Source organism: Rhododendron vialii, chromosome 4a (genome assembly GCF_030253575.1).
Source record: "Rhododendron vialii isolate Sample 1 chromosome 4a, ASM3025357v1".
NCBI classification, from domain to species: Eukaryota; Viridiplantae; Streptophyta; class Magnoliopsida; order Ericales; family Ericaceae; genus Rhododendron; species Rhododendron vialii.
In genome coordinates, this window is record NC_080560.1 from 12,675,780 (window position 1) to 12,691,782 (window position 16,003).

A 16,003-nucleotide genomic window follows, 5' to 3' on the forward strand; every position below is an offset into this window, starting at 1 on the left:
ATTTAGGTGTTTTCACTAACTAACAAGTCTGAAAGTATTGCCACGTGATACTCGGAACACTTAACAATCATATATTTTTGTGGGGGCAACGACTAAGTCTTTGTGTCTCATGAGCATCACGTGGCAGTGCTCCTGTACTCCCCCGAAGACTGGATTATTTCTCATAGACAAGTATAAAAAACTAGAGACCACTCGACGACCACGTGGCAGTGCTCCTGTACTCCCCCGAAGACTGGATTATTTCTCATAGACAAGTATAAAAAACTAGAGACCACTCGACGACCCCTACTGATACTCCTCACCAATCAGTTTCCCTTGCCTAGCATGAGACTTTCGTCTTTGGATTTGTTGGGTAAGTCACTCCCTCCAGCAAAATCCAATCTCCGGCCACTGTAAGAGAGAGAGAGATGGGGGCGATAACAGCCGCGATAGGGGACGCGGTGTTCACTTCGATGTGGGTGTTCTGCACTTCGGCACTGGAGGCACTGACATCAGTCATAGCCTCTGCAATTGGGGAGCAAGGGATGGCGGCGCTCTTCATCACCACCGTCCTTAACTTCATTCTCCTCTCTGTTTTCAGCGTAATCGGCGACGCCTTGGGCGGGGCCAACTCCAATCCCACTGGTATGGCCGCCTTTTACATCGCCGGCATCGGCCATGACTCCTTGTACTCCATGGCTCTCCGCTTCCCTGCTCAGGTCTGCTTCTATATTCTATTTTCTTCTCAGTTTTAATCTCCCGCTAATAACTATCGCATACGTTAAAAATCATACTAACGTATGCGTATCTTTTTGGGGTAAGTTAAACCTTATAAAGCAAACCAACCAAAACTAACAATAGGTCAAAACCACAGTATAATCAGAGCATACTATCAAGCTAGGGGATGGGCAAGCATTATGCATCCGGTGATAGCTTACACTAAGGTATTTCAATCAAAACCTGAGTTCTCTATAGCTTTTTTCAATAGCCTTTTTTTTCTCTCAATCCGAACTAATTTTTTGTTTACTCTTTATATGGTTAGTTTATGACATTTGATAACTATTAGTGATTGAAGTTCCATTGAGGTTTTTGATTTCTGGTTTCTAATATGTTCTTTTCATTTCTGCAAATATGTTTAATGTATGTGATGGAGGATCTATAGTAGAGCTATTTTAACTTTTTTATTTGGTATTTACTGGGATTTCATAAGCAAATTAATTGTTCATTGTCGATAGTTTAAAAGTTTAGTTGGGAGAGTGCCATAAGCACTGGTAATTCTCTTTCGTGTTACTAAGAAGAGGATCACATATTACATACTAATAAATTGATTTAGTATTTGAGCCACATACAAGCTAGCAAGTGCCATAGACACGGGCAATTCCAATTGGGATGCGTAGTGCCATAGGCATAGATAAACACTAGTTTCTATTATAAAATAGAAGGGTGTGAGGACAAGTTGTTGCAACGGCTCAGATTTGTTTGATCCAAGAGTTGATGTGTGTTTTCTAACTCTCTTAAGAAAGTGCCCACAATTTTTCAACTATTTCACAAAAATATCATCTCTTCTTTTTACCCAGTTTCTGTCATTGGCATAATAAGTAAAAAAAATAATAATACAGCTCTTGTCATTTAGGCTCTCTCTCTCTCTCTCTCTCTCTCTCTCTCTCTCTCTTTCTCTCTCTCTCTCTCTCTCTCGAATCCCCACTGAGGTTTAAAAATCCTGTCGGAAGCTATGCCAAGAAACATTCCTTTCGATTATCAAAAAAGAAAAAAGAAACATTCTTTTGGAATTTTTGATTTATTCTGGCGAAACTGGTTGAAGAAAGCTGGGCCAAGAAAGCTCCATGAAAGCAAAGGTAATGGGTCTAACAAAGAAACCATTTTTTGAAAGCCGTGTGAAACATTCCTTTGGGAGTTTTTTGTGTCTATTTCTTTCCAGGGTGTAAGTCGTGTTTAAATTTCAATCTAGCTATTGTTCTGGGTGGAATTTGTGCCTGTTCCGAGTGTTCAAGAAATTTTGGTGATTTTTTTGGTGTGGGTGGGTTGTTAAATGTTACACATAATTGAGTTTTGTTATTTTGACTCCTCTTGACGTTCCGTTTTGAATGATAGTTTAGTAGTGTGGTCCGTGCCCAGGTCCATGTGTTTTCAGACCCTTCTTTTCCTTTTTCTCCCTTCCTTTTTCTGTTATCATTGGATTGCCCGTACCTACATGGGTAGAAATTGATGCAAATCTTGACAGAAATTGAACTTCAGAATAGTAACTTCATGGGTACATAATTTTTAGCAAATTGAGCCAATTACATAAGACAAAATATCCTAGGACTAAGGTTCCAGGAAGTAAAAAAAAAAAAAAACCATTTTGCATTGCTGCGCTAGCTTAACATTTCTCCACAAGCATAAACGGCCTCAAACTTGCTCAATAATCTGGGTCCTCAAAGTTTGAGCAGACACACCAATCCCTTGAAAAATGCCTTCGATTACGTTCCCTCCAAATCTAGGAAGTCGGGGCAGCCATGGAAAGTTTACAGATATGATTAGGACAGAAATCAAAAGAGGAATACTACATACACTACACACTTCCACTACACCATCCACTACACCATCCACTAAAATATCTGTGAGCATACATTCAATTCAGTTCACTAGCCAAACCAACACAGGGGTGTTGAATGTTATTCTTGTAAAGCAATATCTGTCAAACCACTTGAGAATATGAGCTTTCAAAAAACAAATGCTCATGAGATTAATTCCTCCACATATTGGCAAATTAAGCAGACACATTCCATCAACTAACATAATCAGAATATCTTTTATATAGGTGTTTTCACTAACTAACAAGTTGTGGACTACCATTTTTTTATTTTGCCCTTGTTCAAATTTGTTCATGTTTGTTAGTTTTTCGCCAAACTTTTATGTAATATTGGTTCGTCTTGTCGAGACAAATCGAAAAAGTAAAAAAATTATGAATTTTACACAAGTATTTTGGAAAATATTCAACAAACAGCTCCAGTAAAAAATTATAACTTTTACACAAAGTATTTTGAAAAATATCCAAGAAAAAACTCAAAAAGTTCAAACTAACAAACACGGAAAAATTTGAACAAAGACAAAATAAAGAATTTGTAGTCCACAACTTGTTGTTCAGTAGAAACACCCCATAAATTAACGTGTTTTGTGTATCATAAGATTTTCTACTGTTGCTTTCATATTATCAACTGATCAGAATCGGAAGGTTTAATTATTTTTTTTTATAACAAAAGCCGTTGAAGATGTGTATGTAACTGTGATAATCGGTCAAAAACTTCCCAGTATTTCTAATTTTGAGGAAGTGCTACAATACACACTTTTTATTTGGGTGTGTATTATATGCATTCTCATTGAAACACACCAAAATGATATGATTCTCAAAATGTTATGAATGTATTGCTAAAAAGTTACGAATTATATTGATAAAAAGTTACGAATTTTTAATATAAAAGTTGCGATGCGAAATAAAATGTTATGAATAACCTGTCCTACAAGTAATTTTTTATGAGGAGGCACAATATGAATCACACAATAAGCGTATATGATACACACTTTAAAGGGGTGTGTATGGAAGACTTTCCCCTAATTTTGCTTTGTTCTTATTTTATTGGATTTGTGACATACAATGACAGTTTGGAACTGTAGATTAATCGCGAACCGTAAGTCCGTTGATTGATTCCGTTCAATCCATAAGACATTTGGTACGGATTTAACGGTTTGTTTTTTTTAAAATTTTGAACATATTAGGCCCCGTTTGATAAGGCTCTTACCTCTGGCGATGGGATAACCAATCCTATCTATACTAAACAAATGTAGTTTTCAAAAATAAAATCAAGCTTTCTTCTTAATTCTCTCTCCTATGTGTCATTCTCCTAATAAAATGAATTTTCTTTCTTTTTCCCTACACTTTTGAAATGTCAAAAGTTAAATATAAAATTTTGAAAAAAAAAAACTTTCAAACTTTCTTTTCATGCTCAAACATTCTCATTAAAACTTTTACATATTTAATGTTACATCATAAATGAATAATGAGAGGTAAATAATATTTTAAAAAACTTTACCTGCAACAAAAAATAACATTAAACATAACAAAAAAAAATTTTGTTCCCCGTGCCTAGCACGGGTAAAACACTTGTGGGACTATGAAGCCATTGTGGGCCTCTTTAATAGCAGGTTTCATTTCGAGGGGATTGGTAATAAGGTGAGATTAGTAATTTGCATATTTGTTTTGCATGCAATTAAACGATAGGATTATTATCTAAAATGTTTTTTTTATATGGATAGGATTAGATTGAAACTGTCTATTTTCATTTTTATCCGTGTGTCAAATTGAAATAAAAATGAAGTAAACATTAAAAAAATATGATTAAAAGATTAATTATACAAAATTAATTTTCTTAGATTGTTTATATATTAAAAATTATGGTTAAAAAATTAAGTACTTCAATTTTCAATTTGTTTGAATCAGTGCGAAGATCTTATTTTTTTGATTATTTTATCCTAAAGGGTTATGATTATTTTTTGTCTCTAGGACTTTAATAATCAAGTATCTGTTTTACAGGGTCCTAAATAAAAGCCCTAGAAACAAAAATTATTTATGACCCTTTAGTATAATATAACCAGAATAATAAGATCTTGGTACCGATTCAAACGTATTGAAAATCAGAACAATTAATTTTTAACCATTTTAATACATAAACTGTATAAAAAAAAGTTGATCAAAATAATAAGATCTTGGTACCAATTCAAACGGATTGAAAATCAGAGCACTTAAATTTTTAACCATTTTTTAATATATATAAAATTGTATCAAAAATAAAATGCTAGTATAATTTTCTCAAAAAATTAATTGCTCTAATTTTTCAATCCATTTGAACTGATTCGAAGCCTTATTATTCTAATCATATTATTTTAAAAGGTCATAATTTTAATTTTTTCTTTAGGATTTTAATAATCAAGTATATGCTTTTTAGGGTTCTAAATGAAAGCCCTAGAAACAAAAATTATTTATGATTCTTTATAATAAAATGATAAATAAAAATAAGATTTTTGCATCGGTTTAAACGAATTAAAAATTGGTGCACTTAATAATTAAAAAATAAAGTGTTCTAATTTTCAATCCATTTGAACCAGTGCGAAAATATTATTTTTCTGATCATTTTATCCTAAAGGATTATGATTAATTTTTTGTCTATAAGGCTCTTATAATTAAGTATCTATTCATTATTTGAAACCCTATAAAACAAATATTTGATCATAAAAGGATATTTTAGTCGGCCATCGCCAATCCGGGACCGGATTAGTAATAACACACCCCCTCTTGGGTTGGCTAATCCCATCAATCGGGGAGATTGAGTATCCCACAATACCTAATCTGGGCTCACATAAATCAAGCCGAACACGTTATTGAAGAATCAGATCACTTTGACAATTCCATCCCATGGCCCAAGCGGGCTATCAAACAGGGCCTGTTTGTAAACCAAAAGTCGTCCGGACTACTAGTCCTATAGGATGAATAATCCAGGTTACAGGGGTATTGCTAGTACCCTCCCGGAGATAGTATTGGTAATTCCCTCGGCCAGGACAGCACGTTGCAGTGTAGTGTCTTGACCGAGGGAATCCTGCTCTGGTCTCGCTTCGATGATCGAAAATGTTTATTTCGTAAAGCTTGTCAAATAAGTATGTGAAAAATCAGCTTAATCGGATATTATTAAATGTCTGTTCGGAACACATATAACTTGCCAATAATGGATTTTAGTAGATTTGATCCAATGTTTCGAATCCATTCTTTTCAAGACAAAAAGATTTTAATTAGGCATTTAATGATATCTGATCAATTTGATTTTTTGCATAATTGTTCAACTTGACGAGCTCTAGAAATGAACGTTTTTGATCATTGGAGTGAGGTGAGACCGGAGCGGGGCCCCCTTGGCTGGGACAGTATGCTGCTGCCCCTTAAAGGGACATCATCTCCCCCAACCCCGTAATTCAATCCCTTAACGATGCAATGACCAAATTGTCTCTTTGTTTGGGACCCCTATAGAGCATATTCTTGATTATGAAAGTTTTAGAGTCAAAAATTAATTATGACACTTTACGATAAAGTGATCAGAAAAATAAAAATCTTCGCATTGATTCAAATGATTTGAAAATTGAAGCTCTTAATTTTTTAACCATATTTTTTAATTAATAAACAGTATTCCCAAAATTAAATGCTCTAATTTTTAATATGTTTGAGCCTATACGAAGATCTTATTTTTTGATCATATTATTATTAAGGGTCATAAGTAATTTTTGTCCCTAAAGCTCTCATAAGTATTTGCTCTTCATTTAGTTATATGGCTATCTTAGGGTTTGTACATGAGAGCCTTAGAGCAAAAAAATACTTATGATTTCCTTTAAGATAAAATAATTAGAAAAATAAGATTTTCGCACCGATTCAAATGAATTAAAAAATTAATAGCACTTAATTTTGGAAAGATTGTTTATTATAATTGAAAAATATGGTTAAAAAATTAAGTTCTCTAATTTTTAATCCGTTTGCACCGCTGTGAAGATTTTATTTTTCTGGTAATTTTATTCTAAAGTATCATAATTTTTTTTTTGTGTATACTATCAATCCAATCATATTCCATATGGAACAAACATGATATTAATAATCTATCTAAAACAAACAAGCAAATTATCAATCTCATCTTACATCAATCTCATTTCATTACCAATTCTAATATCAATATCATCTCTTTACGAATTTCATCCATCTATCCTCGTTAATAGGACCAATCGTCCCATGTGGTGTGCACCCCTATTGCTCCCACAAATGTGAAATTATACAATAGTTTAGAAGTATTACCATGTGATGTTCTGGACTATTCAACAATCACATATTCTCGTGAGATCGACAATAAGCGTATGGGTCTCGTGAGCACCAAGTAATGGTGCTCCCGTACACTCTGAATACTGGAATATTTCTCATACGTAGTACTACAAAACTATAAAAAACGAGAGACCACGCGACAACCAATGAATCAACTCCTCAACAATCAGGCAATCAGTTCCCCTCGCCTACCACGAGGCATTCGTCTTTGGGTTTGTTAGGTAAGTCACTCCCTCCTTCCCTCTATCAAAATCCAATCTCCGGCCACTAAGAGAGAGAGAGAGAGAGAGAGAGAGAGATGGGGGCGATAAAAGCGGCGGTAGGGGACGCGGTGTTGACTGCGATGTGGGTGTTCTGCGCGTCGACACTGGGGGCACTGACATCGGTCATAGCCTCTGCAATTGGGGTGCAAGGGATGTCGGCGCTCTTCATCACCACCGTCCTCATCTTCTTTCTCGTCACCGTCTTCGGCGTAATCGGCGACGCCTTGGGTGGGGCCAGCTTCAATCCCACCGGCACCGCCGCCTTTTACGCCGCCGGCATCGGCGGCGACTCCTTGTACGCCATGGCTCTCCGCTTCCCGGCTCAGGTCTGCTTCTCTATTCTATTTTCTTCCCGGTTTCAATCCCCCCATTTATTTAGGCTGGGCTTAGATTTTTCGTCCTAATTTTTACTTCACATCGTTGGACGAGGAGAATCAGAAAAATTTATATATGACGACGCGAAATTCACTGGAAGAAAATTTCCTAAATTTCCAAATATTCTCACGTATTTTACCAATTTTCATGTTAATTAAGAAAAATTCTATGGGATTGTGAAAAAAATTCTTACAAATTCTATATTTGTGGGGTAAAAATTCCTAAAATTTCAAGTTATCAATCATTCTTTAGGTTGCAAACTGGTAGTATAGTGTTAATTTCGTAAGCAGGGCCGCCTCATACTTTTTAGGAGCCCAAAGGGATCTTAACAACAGGACCTTTAATGCAGTTTTATGAAAAAAATTTACGGAGATAAGTCAACTTGGAAAGCGAAATTATTTGTATTAAACAGGTAAAGTTTCACAGTTTGTTGTAAAGTTTGTCATTATCTGTTCAAGATAACTTTTTTGTGTGTGCATTTTTAACAATAAATGTACATAATTTGGATGTATATTTTTTTGTCAACTATAATGAAGATCACACAAATTTTTCTTGGAAAATTTTCAAGTCAAAAAGCTTGCTCACCTTTTTGTAAAGCATTGTTGAATCAAAGAACGTCAAAGAGTCAAAGAAAATAACCAAAAGTCCGAACTTGTGTTTTCCTTTCATAATAATATAGTACTTCTGATGTTTACTGATTTTACTCTTGAAGAATCCTCTACGGAACTGCCTAGTGGAGCCTTGAAAAAGGCTGAGATTCTAGATAACAACTTCACTTGGGGGGCAGATGTTTTGGTTGACTTTTCCTCGTTTGTTTGATAATATTGATTGATAGTTCTTCCCGAGAGTTTGCCTTCAACCATTGATCATCGTCGTTGTCGCTAAGAAATCTCCTTTCCAAGTTAGTGTATCTGCTTCTAATGCGAGTGGAATTAACTGTCACCACGTGGTGTGACACTGTATATCGCCTGTATTGTTAAAAATTTAATAAGATGTGCTATTAAGCATACTGAAAGTTGAAGAGAGAAACAGATGAAAATACGACCACTTGAAATGTTCAGAACTCATGATTACTTTGTAGGTAACTAGCCTCCTTATTGGTAACTTTATTCTCCTTTTATAACCATCGGCATTTGCATCTTTCCATAGACCCGATGGCGATCCTGTTTTTTGATATACTACGCCTTATAGAGATTTGAAAATCCTTCAATTGTCAACGATAATGACTTGCAGTAACGGGAGTAAATCAGAGTATAATTTTCTAAGCATGTCATTTATTGAATGCTTTTAGAGGTAGATTAGAAACCTCTAACTCATGGTACAATAAGGTTGATGCAAATGATCATGTGCCGAAGAATGAACATGAGATGAAAATCTTACTTTGTTTTTCACAACAATTAGTGATTGCTCTTTTGTTTCCTTGGCAGGCAGCTGGTGCAGTGGGTGGTGCCTTGGCAATTGTTGAAGTGATGCCCATGCAGTACAAACATATGCTTGGGGGACCGTCTTTAAAAGTTGACTTGCATACTGGGGCCTTGGCGGAGGGGGTTTTAACCTTCCTAATTACGTTTGCTGTCCTTTTTATTGTGCTCAAGGGTCCCAGAAGCCCATTGTTGAAGACATGGTTAATTTCAATCTCAACTGTAGTGATGGTTGTTACTGGCTCCAGTTATACCGGACCTTCCATGAACCCTGCCAATGTGAGTACTGCCACATAATTTTGTTCATAAGGTTCTTTGAGGACTAAACAAACCATGAAAGTTCATTACATGACATTGCCTTGCATCAACTGATGGTTCGCTAATGCCTTTTTGTGTCCCATTAGCTCTTTTTTTCCTTTGTTTCATTTTTGATGGCACTAATTGAGTCACAATGACTCTCTGCCAGACTTTTGTGGCATTGGTCCTCACCTTTTTTTTAAGTGTCAATCATGAGATAAGATGCTATACAAATGCGTATATACTTTTGACGAGATGTCTGTATACAAATGTCAATCATTTAAGAATTTTTTTGTATGTTTTCTGTTTCTCGTCAACTGCATATTACCTTGCAATTTGTTTGTTTTGCATTATTCCTTTTGGACTCTCTCTCTCTCTCTCTCTCTCTCTCTCTCTCTCACACACACACACACACACACATTTCCTACCCCTTTAGTCATAGGCGCAAAGGATTTATCTACCACATGTAGGTAGAGTATGTTTTGATACTGCTTTTGATCTTTGGATGCCCATTTTGTAGTGTTTCCTACCCCCTTAGTCATAGCACCCGGATTTTATCTACCAGAGACTCTTAGAATATGTTTCTATACAACTTTTGATCTTTGAAGGCCCATTGTGGATAGTGAACTTCACAAGTTACTTGGAACTTCAAAGAAGTAAACATCTTCTGAAATAGAAATATGAGTGTGTGTGTGTGTGTGTGTGTGTGTGTGTAAGAGATAGAGATAGAGAGAGAGGAAGAGTAATAGTTTATTCAATGTTAGTTCATCATGCTTGGTTGGGAGTGAGGGCGAGAGGAGTGAGTTTTGTTAGAATTTTCTAGCGGAAGCCCGAGAAGCTACAGATTGAAAGATGGGAAAAGAAAAAGAGTGTACCACAAAACTATTACTGCAACTCTATTGAAGAAAACATGGAATGTCTCTAACTGGCCATAAAAGGTTGCTTCATGCCCCTTCAGTGGCCAATCATCTTACTGGCGGGCTTTATTTTCTTTTGGAAGCTAGGGTGCCAAGGTTGAGTTAAGGGAATAGGTACTTGAGGTATGAATATGGGATAAGTCGGATCTGGTTTTGTAGGTTTAGAGGCTGAAAAGTTCCCTAAACTAAAGAAAGACAGACAATAACTTGGAAAGTATTCTGGGGGAACAATAGAAAGCTTCATTCTGGGGCCAGTCTATTCTTTGGTGTCAACTGGAGCCTTTTTAACAACATTGTGGGGAACACTTGCAGTGCATTTACCTCAAGACTTGCATCTTTTTCCTTAATTAGACGATTTCTTTTGCCTCAGCTTTTGATCTTGTCCTTTCACCTACACACTTTGCTGTTGCACTTCTCTCTTTGTAGCGAGCTCCTAAACAGCTTTAAATTCATTGTTTTCTGGGCATGAGATTTCTACAACTCTACTTGGAGTGCTAGGTGCCTCAAGTCTTTGCATATACTCTTCAACAAATGTACTTGCTCACACGGCTTTACATCATAATTTGAGGGCATATACTTCTTTGGGAGCTCAGCTTTAATAGCTTCCTAGGTGCTTATTGGCGGTGAATCCAATCTTTTAAATCCCCTACAACATGATACAACTCCAACAATTACCATCTTATACAATCGAACTTTTCTATCATTGGTTATGTTATTTCAATAGAAAAACTCGTTCATTAAAGCAAGCCAATCGGAGGACACCATAGGATCATCCCTTACTTGGAAATCCGGATTTCTTTCTTATAGGTATGACGTATTGTGCCATAGGATCTCCCACTTAGGAAGAACAGGGTGGCAAGCTTAATACTAATACCAAAACAGTTGTAGGAGAAGTATGGGGCTGTTCTTGGTGCTGCAAATAGGGGATAATTATGATTGTGTTTTTCTTTTTTTTTTCTTTTTTTATGTGTTTACAGGCTGAAAAGTGAAAAAGTGCAGAAAATTTAAAGCAAGAGAATAAGAAAAGAATTCTAGTAATTACTCCTAGAACCCTTAGGCAAAGGGCATATGGCCAAACTTGTTTCTAATACTTAGGGAATAAGGCGGCTTGGTTTGTGTCTCTGTTGTGCATACCCCGCAGGTTGCATCTCCCTTTCAGATGCATTGTTTACTTGGTCCTTCGTCTTTCTAAAATCTGAAGGTACTAGGTCCTAGTTTGAGTTCAGTACAAGTCCCAGATTGTTGGTTGTGTCAGTTAGGATAGTATCATTTTGCTACTTTTGCTTCCCAGCTATATAGATTTTAGTTGACCACCCATCTTATTAGTTCATTTGGATATTTGGGTCCTTTTCATGTCGGTTCAAATTGGGATTTCAGTATGTGTCACTTTTATAATATGATTATCCAGGATCATATGGCTTTATTCACTTCAAGAACATTCTAAGCGGTGTGTTCAATAGCATATGGCTATTGGAAACTCAAGTGAAAAATATGCCAGTTTGCACACATCAAAGTGATAATGCAAGGGTATTCCTCTCATGCTCTATTTTTTATGTATCAATCTGGTATGCTTTTATCAGCAACTTACACACTCAACAACAAAATGGAGTAGCCAAGACAAAGAACATCTACTCGAAGTTGCTCAAACCCTTTTCTTCAAGTGGAAGTTCCCTTTCCCACCAAGTGTTCTTCTTACTAAGGGTTGTTATGTAAATTATCACAGTCTTCTATTCTCAATGGTCAGAGTCAGACAACTCACTCTATTCTTTATTATCTGCCTGACCCTCTCTCTGTTATACTTTACCAACCTGATTTTTTGGGTACGTTTGTTTTGTCCATCAACCTGCACCAGATGGTGACAAGTTAGATCCTCGTGTGGGTAAGTGCATATCTCTTGTACTCAGAAGGTTATCGGTGTCGTAGTCCTGTTCTACACCTGCTCTATCTTTGGAAATAGGTTACTTCTTCTAGGGTTTACCCCTGATTACTCAATTTCATGTCTGTCCATTTGCAGTATCAGAAATAGATGGTTGTTTCAATTTGCTCCCTTTGGGGACTTTAAGTTCCTAAATAAGTATGGTATTTCATTATACTCCAGACCATTGGGTACTAATATTGTGACTAACTCCATAATAACCCCCGTTCAAATGTTTCTGCAGGCCTTTGGCTGGGCGTATGTAAACAATCAGCACAACACGTGGGAGCAGTTTTATGTTTACTGGATTTGCCCTTTCATAGGAGCAATATTGGCTGCCTTTGTTTTCCGTACTGTGTTTCCTCCCCCAGCGAAGCAGAAGAAAGCCTGAAGAGGGCCCAAAATAAACTCCTGCATCTCATATCTGCTGGCAATTGTAGTTCTTGCTCTCTCCTCTAGTTTTTCTTCTTCTTCTTCTTCTTCTTTTTTTTTTCCATTCAGGGATACCTTTATAATGGTTGGAACTTAGAATGATTTCTTGGATTTTATTTTGGATGAAGACCTATATTTATGTTTCCCTTGTTCATAGTTATTGTAACCTGCATTTCATTGATAGACTTCCCCATATGGTTCAAGACCCAACACTAAAATTATGGGACCTGTTTGTTCGACGAGATTGATAGTGAGGGAATAAGTAATTTCACGCCCCTCGTAGCTCACATTCTGTGGGATCACACATCCAATATGTAGAATTTTAGCCAAAGTATGTAGTCCAATCCAATTTACATATCCAGTAAACTTAGCGGCTCATTGAGTATTGGCTTTCAGGTGGAAGCTAAGAGCTCAGAATCCCTCCCTTGTGTGCTGCTGAAGATTGTATTGAACACATGGCTATGAGATTCATTATGATTTCCTATCATATAGTCCAATAGATTCATTCAGTGTGCCTACAGAGTCAGTCCCCTAGCCTTAAACTGGACCATCTCATCAATTGGTAGCAAAGCTGGGTCGTGCAAATTCGTCCATGCATGCTACAAAAAAAACATTAACATTATCGACCACTCTAATTCGTTACCGCACGAGGGTCTACTGATTTAAGTCGGCTCCAACGCATTGAATTCAATGTATTAACGACTGAAAGCGCGGGGTAATATTCGGTCTCTGAAACCGAGAAAACAAATTTGTGATTCAATCAGAGAGTATTTTTTTTTTAAATTCACTTTTTATGCCTTAATGTCATTGTTTTATGTAGGGGGTGGAGATTTAATTATGAATGCTTGAATTCTATATGTTTCCTTCCATTGTTGACCTTTTTAAAATGATTGCAAAAGTGATGTAGGACATAATGCTATTATTACAATCACAAGAAATGTGTGATTGATTGGTGAATGATTGGTGATTGATTGGATATCTAGGTGATTGATTGGTAATAAATGGAGGGGTATTAGAATTTTCCTTTTCTATTTTAGTAACATGTTCTGCCATAATCTTAGGCAGATTTAGATTTTTGATTGTTTTCCTTTTTGGTTAAGATCCTAGTAGTTTAATCAAAAATGGATAATCAAAAGTTGACACATCAGCTAGGCTTGTCAATGGACCGGATCCAATCCAGATCCGAGCCGAAAAATCCAATCCGGATCCGATAACGTCGATCCGATAATCCGAATCCGGTAATTCAATACGGATCCGGATCGGATCAGATTAAATCCGTTATCAATCCGAATCCGAACTTTATTTTTAAAATTTTTTTAAATTTTTTTTAAAAAATAGTATTTTTTTTTTTGAAAAAAAAAATGTTTAAGAAGTTGTATTTTTATTTTTATTTTTTATTTTTTTAAATTTTTTTCGGAAAATATTTTTTTTTGAAAAAAAAAATATTTTTTTGAATTTTTTTTGCTAAAATTTTTGAAGTAAAAAAAGTTTTTGGATTCGGATTTTCGGATCGGATCCGGATTACCACTATCGGATTTGAGTATTATCGGATCTGGATCGGATTGGGTTTTATCGGATCCGGATCTGTCGGATCCGGATTGGATCCGGTCCATTAACAGGCCTAACATCAACTTTTGATTATTCACTTAAAAGATGGCTAAGCTTAACAATGTTGAGGTTCACAATGGTCACTTCTAGTTCATAACCAAAATAAGGGGTCTACTACAATTTCACACAATCTCTCTCTCCCCTTTTGTTTCCCGCCATTCATTTCCCTTCATTATGTTTTTTTTTTTGGCAAAAATATATCGAATATATGGTGTTCTTCCTAGTGCTATCTATCAAAACAACACCGATTTTTTTTTCTCCCTATTCCTATAGCCTATATCACAAATCCACCACTCTCTTAATCTTTTAAAAAAAAATATCAGATGTGTTCTTAAATTTGGAAAAGAATGCAAGGTTCTTCCTCTCTTTTTTTTGCAAGGTTCTTTGTTTACTCAACCATAGGGGGAGGAACAAAAAATTGAATAACCACTTTTTAGTCGAAAAAATCAATTTTTTTTGCTAAAAAGTGATTATTTATCAAAATACTTGGGTAAAAGTAAAAAAAAAAAAAAACACTTTTCCCGATTCCTCTCGTTGAGATCAATAACCTATAAAAGTTTGGCGCAAAACTAAAAAATGCGAAAAAAATTCAAATAAAGACAATTTTCAAATTTAAGTTAAGTTTAAGTTAAATTCATAAGAATGCAGCCTAAAATAGAGACGTAACAGAAGAGTAAAATACCTTAATCTAGCAACGATAAGTCAAATTATAAATGATCGAGAAATATGAGCTTTACTTTTAGAGGAAAAGAAAAAGAAACAGTTTGTGGTTGAAGTGAAGAAGATATAAAGCAAGTGAAGAAGAGGAGAATAAAGTAGTAGTTGAAATACGTGTGTATATAAATTTTAGAACTAGTTAACTTATGTAGTGTGGGGCTCACAAATTTGGATTATTGAAAAAGGTTGCTAGTTTTGATTATCCAAAACTTAAAATTTGATTATTTCTAAGGATATTGCTAAGTTTGATTATACCATTGTGAGCCATTTTTTGCACAAATATTGTTAACTTTAACAACAATTGTCTTTTGGTTATACCACTGTGGATGGCCTAAGGTCAAGGCACTTAATTTTCCATCTTCAATAATATTTCTCTTGAGAGTCATTTCTCATTCTGGTGGATTTCAATCCCGTGGACTCGAGAATTAAAGAACTCGCTTCTGACCTGCGTCAGTTGGTATCAGAGCAGCTACGCTCCTTATAGTGATGACTAATGGCGTTGAAGGAAGCAACCATCCCAATGACGAAGAACGTGGGGTGCCGGCCCTTTGGGCATATGTGCGTGCTCAAGAGGCAGTTGTCCAAGAACAACAGCGGACGAATGAGCAGAACCAACAACAGTTCGATGAAGTTCGACGTATGCTGACGGAGATGCAACAATCATTCGCACGCCTACACCTTGGCGGCCACCAGGATCGGGGTCTCGGATGGGTGCGTGTTAACGAGAATCTGCCTCGTGACCGCCCGGATGGTGGTAACGATCCTATCAATCTGTGTAGGCAACCAACCTATGTAGATGATTCCAGTGATGAGGAACTTGGCAATGTGCTTGTTGAACGGTGTCGGGACTACCCCAAGCGCAACAGCCGTGGCCATGGCCCATGGGTTCTCTGATTTCAAGGTTAAAGTGGACCTCCAAAATTTTCATGGCCATCTCATGTCGAGGGTTTCCTTGACTGGTTATCTGAAGTTGAGAATTTTTCTGAGTATATGAAGATCCGGAGGAAAGGCAGGTAAAGTTGGTGGCTTATAAACTTAAGGGAGGTGCCTCTTCTTGGTGGGAGCAGATGCAACATAATCGCAGAAAGCAAGGGAAACAACTTGTCCGTACGTGGAACAAGATGAGGCAGTTGATGCGAGAAAGGTTTCTCCCTCCAGATTATGAACAAATG

The 16,003-nt window shown here is 36.4% G+C and overlaps 1 protein-coding gene across 3 annotated transcripts; it reads left to right on the forward strand.

Annotated features, from left to right (window-relative positions):
- The first annotated feature begins 392 nt into the window (after positions 1–392).
- LOC131324391 (aquaporin SIP1-2) lies at positions 393–12,687 on the forward strand. Of its 3 annotated transcripts, none has more exons than XM_058356340.1 (3): positions 393–698; positions 8,952–9,224; positions 12,319–12,687. In XM_058356340.1, exons 1-3 carry the CDS (start codon positions 408–410, stop codon positions 12,463–12,465), a joined length of 711 nt encoding a protein of 236 aa, XP_058212323.1. In that variant the 5' UTR covers positions 393–407; the 3' UTR covers positions 12,466–12,687. The 3 variants fall into 3 exon arrangements, 2 of the variants coding, with proteins under 2 accessions (XP_058212323.1, XP_058212322.1); XM_058356339.1 differs by lacking the exon at positions 393–698 and adding an exon at positions 6,963–7,475; XR_009199319.1 differs by lacking the exons at positions 393–698; positions 12,319–12,687 and adding exons at positions 7,025–7,475; positions 10,319–11,456 and having other exon boundaries at positions 8,952–10,247.
- Positions 12,688–16,003: the final 3,316 nt, after the last annotated feature.

Coding starts and splice junctions, on each gene's coding strand:
- LOC131324391 (XM_058356340.1), top strand. CDS start 408: ATGGGGGCGATAACAGCCGCGATAGGGGACGCGGTGTTCACTTCGATG. Junction 699..8,951: donor CTCTCCGCTTCCCTGCTCAG/GTCTGCTTCTAT, acceptor TTTCCTTGGCAG/GCAGCTGGTGCAGTGGGTGG. Junction 9,225..12,318: donor CTTCCATGAACCCTGCCAAT/GTGAGTACTGCC, acceptor ATGTTTCTGCAG/GCCTTTGGCTGGGCGTATGT.